Source organism: Salvelinus fontinalis, chromosome 6, assembly GCF_029448725.1.
Source record: "Salvelinus fontinalis isolate EN_2023a chromosome 6, ASM2944872v1, whole genome shotgun sequence".
Lineage (NCBI taxonomy): Eukaryota > Metazoa > Chordata > Actinopteri > Salmoniformes > Salmonidae > Salvelinus > Salvelinus fontinalis.
This window is the reverse complement of record NC_074670.1, coordinates 13,958,690-13,966,324: the sequence shown is the minus strand read 5'-3', so window position 1 is coordinate 13,966,324 and position 7,635 is coordinate 13,958,690. Positions and strand designations below refer to the sequence as shown.

Here is a 7,635-nt window from a genome sequence, read left to right as displayed (position 1 = left end):
GATTATTGACTGATGGTGATATCTTATGACATTAGAGATTCAACTCAATTCTAGTGGTGTAGGCTACATTTCTCCCCCAAGAACATTATAAATTGCTCATTTCTTTAATAGCCTTCAACTGTAAAAGGGGAACATGCCCAATGTTATGGCTTCATGTGCCTTTTCTCCCAGCAATTGTTGGTCTATCTTGTGACTCACCACCAGGGGGCGGACATTCACTATGCATAAACTACAGTACTGTACAAACTACAGCACTGCACTATACATAAACTACAGTCGTACACTATACATAAACTACAGTACTGCACTATGCATAAACTACAGTACTGCACTATACATAAACTACATAATATAGAATTAAATTATAATAATGAATATAGAAATGTGAATGAGAATATGTGACTCACTAGTACCCCCTCAAAAAACATGAAAAAAAACCACAATTATTTTCATACATTTATTAAAATAACAAAAACACAAAGTATATATATATGTTGTTAACACACACTAAAATGTCTACTGAAATTGTTTTCCCTACAATGAAAAGTTGTATTTTCACATAAATACATAAAGATGATTGTCACACACTAAGTGTCAGGCCAAACATTCCTGTCTGAATGATAAAACTAACAAAACAAATCCCAGAGTAAGACTACAGGGATATCAAAGAATACCACATAAACAAATAAATATAGTTATGTACACAGCTGGGGATAGTGGATGAAACTTCAGGTAACTGAAATGCATGCAAAAATGTGGATAATGTCAACAAGACTTCTTGCAAGGTTAGTGCTTGTCAGAAAGAATCATCTTCATTTTCTTTAGACTTTAAAGTGACATCAGTATTGGTGAGGGGTACTTCTAATCCACACATACTAGACCAAACATCCCACTTTCTCAATGAACAAAATAACACAAACATGGCCTTTAACTTTGTATTCAAACCATGACACATCACTGTGGCCGCTGCGTGACCATGTAAGTATATTTACAAAAAGTCAAAGATTGTCTTCCTCCCTTTCAGGTGTCAAATAAAGAGGATTCTAACAGTGGACTCTAGGTCACAGACACAGGAAGTAGGTTAATGGGTTACAGAAGGGTTTGATGGAAAACTAGAACCTCTATCCTTAATGCGTTTCTGCTTCTCCAATACCTATATACTGTAGCAACACTCCCTCTATCCTGCCTTGGTGCCATGGTAAAAAGATGACAAACTGGTTGTATTCTGGTTAGTTTAATACAGATTTCTCTCTCTCTCTCTCTCTCTTGGATCCCCCTCTCAATCATCGGCCATTTTATTTCTCTGTTATGGCCCAACCTGGCATGGTTGCCTCCTCTCTGAGGCCAAAGTACTCGGTCTGTTATCAGACCCTGACTGACCACAGGGTACTGCTCTCACACTGTCTCTGGTCCTCTCTCTCAGTAGTAAAGTCCTTCAGACGGACTTCAACAGATGACAATAGATTATGACACTGGGTTAGAAAGAATAAATCTGTCTGCTATGAATAAATAGACTTCTATTGTGAATCAACTCTATCAGTATATCTATGTCCATACACAATCCAAAACCGTACACACACACACACACACACACACACACACACACACACACACACACACACACACACACACACACACACACACACACACACACACACACACACACACACACACACACACACACACACACACACACACGAGGAGGCTGGTGGGAGGAGCTATAGGAGGAATAAATGGAACGGTATGAAACACAGCAAACATGTAAACCATTTTGACTGTTCCATGTATACCATTCCAGACATTACAATGAGCCCCTCCTCCTATAGTTTATCCCACCAGCCTCCTCTGACACACACACACACACACACACACACACACACACACATTGCATAGTGTCCTATCGAAGGAGTGTGGCCATGGGTGGGTGATGGTCGTGGCTGGTGGTCAGTTGATGTGATGTTGTGGTCACCTCAGTTTAAACTTCATACGTGTACTGTGATGTTGGTGTGGTAGTAATGTGGTGGTGGTCTATTTCAGTCCGTTGTTGCTTAGCTTAGCAGGTTTGGTGTCGTTAGGTTAGCCCCTTCTCCCTCGCTTTCACCAGTTCAGGACTTGGTCTCAATGATTTTGATGAAGGGAAGAGGCTTGTTGGACGAGTTGGTGGGCTTCAAAGGCTTACTGTGGAGGAGAGGGAGAAAGAGAGAGAACAGAGAGAGAGAGAAATGAGATCGATGCCAAGGTTTTACTCTGGGGAACACATCACTAGTGAACAGTTGAGGGACACTATGGAGATGTGCTGAGGTTAGAAGTGTGTGGAGGGCTGTGTGAAGTCAGGTGATGTTTCTGGTCAGTCAGGGGAATGAGGGGGCAGGTGTGGTGAGTTGATGACAGGTCAGGTGTGTGTGGAGGGCTGTGTGAGGCCAGGCGGATGTTTCTGGTCAGTCAGGGGAATGAGGGGTCAGGCGTGTGGTGAGTTGGTGACAGGTCAGGCGTGTGGTGAGTTGATGACAGGTCAGGCGTGTGGTGAGTTGATGACAGGTCAGACGTGTGGTGAGTTGATGACAGGCCAGGCGTGTGGTGAGTTGATGACAGGCCAGGCGTGTGGTGAGTTGATGACAGGCCAGGCGTGTGGTGAGTTGATGACAGGCCAGGCGTGTGGTGAGTTGATGACAGGCCAGGCGTGTGGTGAGTTGATGACAGGTCAGGCGTGTGGTGAGTTGATGACAGGTCAGGCGTGTGGTGAGTTGATGACAGGTCAGGCGTGTGGTGAGTTGATGACAGGTCAGGCGTGTGGTGAGTTGATGACAGGTCAGGCGTGTGGTGAGTTGATGACAGGTCAGGCGTGTGGTGAGTTGATGACAGGCCAGGCGTGTGGTGAGTTGATGACAGGCCAGGCGTGTGGTGAGTTGATGACAGGCCAGGCGTGTGGTGAGTTGATGACAGGCCAGGCGTGTGGTGAGTTGATGACAGGCCAGGCGTGTGGTGAGTTGATGACAGGCCAGGCGTGTGGTGAGTTGATGACAGGTCAGGCGTGTGGTGAGTTGATGACAGGTCAGGCGTGTGGTGAGTTGATGACAGGCCAGGCGTGTGGTGAGTTGATGACAGGCGAGGCGTGTGGCGAGTTGATGACAGGCCAGGCGTGTGGTGAGTTGATGACAGGCCAGGCGTGTGGTGAGTTGATGACAGGTCAGGCGTGTGGTGAGTTGATGACAGGTCAGGCGTGTGGTGAGTTGATGACAGGTCAGGCGTGTGGTGAGTTGATGACAGGCGAGGCGTGTGGTTAGTTGATGACAGGTTTATGATGGGTGTGTGTCTGCCTGCGTTACTGGATGTGAATTACCTGTAGACAATCTGGGCATGGCGGTCTGATGAGAGGTGCGAGTTTGACCTTTCACCTCCCAGGAAGTAGTCCATCTGATCATGCATCTCCCGGTTCTAAACACACACACACAGTTGAAGTCGGAAGTTTACATACACTTAGGTTGGAGTCATTAAAACTCGTTTTTCAACCACTCCACAAATTTATTGTTAACAAACTGTAGATTTGGCAAGTCGGTTAGGACATCTACTTTGTGCATGACACAAGTCATTTTTCCAACAATTGTTTACCGACAGATTATTTAACTTATAATTCACTGTATCACAATTCCAGTGGGTCAGAAGTTTACATACACTAAGTTGACTGTGCCTTTAAACAGCTTGAAAAATTCCAGAAAATGATGTCATGGCTTTAGAAGCTTCTGATAGGCTAATTGACATCATGTGAGTCTGTGTACCTGTGGATGTATTTCAAGGCCTACCTTCAAACTCAGTGCCTCTGCTTGACATCATGGGAAAATCAAAATAAATTAGCCAAGAACTCAGAAAACGAAATTGTAGACTTCCACAAGTCTGGTTCATCCTTGGGAGCAATTTCCAAATGCCTGAAGGTACCACGTTCATCTGTACAAACAATAGTACGCATGTATAAACGCCATAGGACCACGCAGCCGTCATACCGCTCAGGAAGGAGACGCGTTCTGTCTCCTAGAGATGAACGTACTTTTGTGCGAAAAGTGAAAATCAATCCCAGAACAACAGCGAAGGACCTTGTGAAGATGCTGGAAGGAACAGGTACAGAAGTATCTATATCCACAGTAAAATGAGTCCTATATCGATATAACCTGAAAGGCCACTCAGCAAGGAAGAAGCTACTGCTCCAAAACCACCATTAAAAAAAGCCAGACTACGGTTTGCAACTGCACATGGGGACAAATATCGTACTTTTTGGAGAAATGTCTTCTGCTCTGATGAAACATAAATAGAACTGTTTGGCCATAATGACCATCGTTATGTTTGGAGGAAAAAGGGGTAGGCTTGCAAGCCGAAGAACACCATCCCAACCATGAAGCACGGGGGTGGCAGCATCATGTTGTGGGGGTGCTTTACAAAATTGATGGCATCATGAGGGAGGAAAATTATGTGGATATATTGAAGCAACATCTCAAGACATCAGTCAGGAAGTTATAGCTTGGTCGCAAACGGGTCTTCCAAATGGACAATGACCCCAAGCATACTTCTAAAGTTGTGGCAAAATGGGGCAACAAAGTCAAGGTATTGGACTGGCCATCACAAAGCCCTGACCTAGAAAATTTGTGGACAGAACTAAAAAAGCATGTGCGAGCAAGGAGGCCTACAAACCTGACTAAGTTACACCAGCTCTGTCAGGAGGAATGGGCCAAAATTCACCCAACTTATTGTGGGAAGCTTGTGATGAAAGAAATAAAAGCTGAAATAAATCATTCTCTCTACTATTATTCTGACATTTCACATTCTTAAAATAAAGTGGTGATCCTAACTGACCTAAGACAGGGAATTTTTACTAGGATTAAATGTCAGGAATTGTGTAAAACTGAGTTTAAATGTATTTGGCTAAAGTGTATGTAAACTTCCGACTTCAACTGTAGGGTCAGAGGAAGTCAAACCCTACTCTGTGTTGCAGGCATAAAAGACTACAGTTCAGAGTTACAGTAGCTGGTGAACAAAAGACTACAAATCCCAGGTATGGTTAGTTGGTACTGACCTCTGCCTCCAGGAAAGCCACCTTCTCCTCCAGATCTCTGATAACACGGTCCCTCTCCTGGATCACCATACGAGAGTTCTGCAGCTGTACACACACACACACACACACATCCATTTATAGTCCTGTCATAGCATGTTATAGTCCTGTCATAGCATGTTATAGTCCTGTCATAGCATGTTATAGTCCTGTTAAAGCATGTTATAGTCCTGTTAAAGCATGTCAAAGCATGTTATAGTCCTGTTATAGCATGTTATAGCACTGTTAAAGCATGTTAGTCCTGTCATAGCATGTTATAGGCCTGTTAAAGCATGTTATAGTCCCGTTAAAGCATGTTATAGTCCTGTTATAGCATGTTATAATACTGTTAAAGCATGTTATAGTCCCGTTATAGTCCTATTATAGTCCTGTTAAAGCATGTTATAGTCCTGTCATAGCATGTTATAGTCCTGTCATAGCATGTTATAGTCCTGTAAAAGCATGTTATAGTCCTGTTATAGCATGTTATAATACTGTTAAAGCATGTTATAGTCCCGTTATAGTCCTGTTATAGTCCTGTTATAGCATGTTCTAGTCCTGTTATAGCATGTTCTAGTCCTGTTATAGCATGTTATAGTCCTGTTATAGTATGTTATAGTCGTGTTATAGTCCTGTTAAAGCATGTTAGAGTCATGTTATAGCATGTTATATTCCTGTTATAGTCCTGTTAAAGCATGTTATAGTCCTGTTAAAGCATGTTATAGTCCTGTTAAAGCATGTTATAGTCCTGTTATAGTCCTGTTAAAGCATGTTATAGTCCTGTTAAAGTATGTTAAAGCATGTTATAGTACTGTTATAGTCCTGTTAAAGCATGTTATAGTCCTGTTATAGCATGTTATAATACTGAACCTGATGAGGATAGAGGGCGCTACTTACTACTACTACTAAAAACGTGCCCAATTTAAACAGCCTCGTACTCTATTCTTGCTCGTACAATATGCATATTATTATTACTATTGGATAGAAAACACTCTCTAGTTTCTAAAACCGTTTGAATTTTGTCTGTGAGTAAAACAGAACTCATTTGGCAGCACACTTTCTGACCAGGAAGTGGAAAGTCTGAAAATCTTGCTCTGTTCAAGGGCCTGCCTATAAATGGGCATGATACGTATGAGTATACATGCACGTCATACACCTTCCCCTAGATGTCAAGAGGAAGTGAGAGAAGAAATGAAGTGTTTATCTTGGTCTGAGGTGGAATATTACCTCTTGGCACGACGAGTCATCCATTTCCTGTTTTCTGGAAAGCGCGCAGATGGACCTGGAATTGCCTTCTGAAAAGCCGTCGTTATAGGCGACTACTATCTCCGGCTTTGATTTTATTTGATACATGTCACAATATCATCGTAAAGTATGTTTTTTCAATATAGTTTTATTAGATGATTGAAATTTTTTCGGGACATTAGGCGTGTTGCGTTGTGTGCCTTTGTTCAGAAAGGAGAGCTTCGCGCCACTTGGCTAGTGCGCTTGCTAATTCAAGAGGGAAAAACAATGTTCTAAATCCAAACAACGACTGTTCTGGACAAAGGACCCCTTGTGCAACATTCTGATGGAAGATCACCAAAAGTAAGAAACATTTTATGATGCTATTTCATATATCTGTCGAACTGTATACTAGTAGTTTTGCGCCCAGGTTTTGGCCACTCTCTCGCTATAACATAAGCCTTATGTCGTAATGAAGATATTTTTAGAATTCTAACACTGCGATTGCATTAAGAACTAGTGTATCTATCATTTCCTATACAACATGTATTTTTTTGTAATGTTTATGAATAGCTATTTGGTCAGAATAGGTGAGAGTCTAATAGAAATATCCGCACATTCTGGGAAAAAGAAGCTACGTTAGCATAATGGATAACTAAATATGCACATTTTCGAACAAAACATAAGTGTATGTATAACCTGATGTTATAGGACTGTCATCTGAGGAAGGTTTATGAAGGTTAGCGAAGGTTAGTGAAAATTAATATCTTTTGCTGGTTTATTTGCTAACGCTAACGTGCCTATTGCTATCGCTAACGTGCCTTGATGAATGAATGCGGTTGTGTGGTAGGCTATTGTAGTAAGCTAATATAATGCTATATTGTGTTTTCGCTGTAAAACACTTAAAAAATCTGTAATATTGGCTAGATTCACAAGATGCTTGTCTTTCATTTGCTGTACACGATGCATTTTTCAGAAATGTTTTATGATGAGTATTTAGGTATTCCACGTTGGTCTCTATAATTACTCTGGCTGCTTCGGTGCTATTTTTGACGGTAGCTGTGATGGTAGCTGCAATGTAAAACTGATTTATACCTCAAATATGCACATTTTTCGAACAAAACATAGATTTATTGTGTAACATGTTATAAGACTGTCATCTGATGAAGTTGTTTCTTGGTTAGTTAGGTTGGCTTTGTGCATGCTACCTGTGCTATGAAAAATGTCTGTCCTGGCCTCCCGGGTGGAGCAGTGGTCTAGGGCACTGCATCGCAGTGCTAACTGCGCCACCAGAGTCTCTGGGTTCGCCCCCAGGCTCTGTCGCAGCCGGCCGC

At 42.2% G+C, this 7,635-nt stretch overlaps 1 protein-coding gene across 1 annotated transcript in view; it reads right to left on the bottom strand.

Annotated features, from left to right (window-relative positions):
* Positions 1 to 443: 443 nt before the first annotated feature.
* Positions 444 to 7,635, bottom strand: part of LOC129857107 (tuftelin-like) — a 49,235-nt gene continuing 42,043 nt past the window's right edge. Inside the window, exons 10-12 of the mRNA XM_055925043.1 lie at positions 5,063 to 5,146; positions 3,341 to 3,435; positions 444 to 2,178 (exon numbers count right to left, since the gene is read on the bottom strand). Coding sequence (XP_055781018.1) covers positions 2,106 to 2,178; positions 3,341 to 3,435; positions 5,063 to 5,146 — 252 coding nt within the window. The 3' untranslated portion in view covers positions 444 to 2,105. The remainder of the gene's footprint in view (positions 2,179 to 3,340; positions 3,436 to 5,062; positions 5,147 to 7,635) is intronic.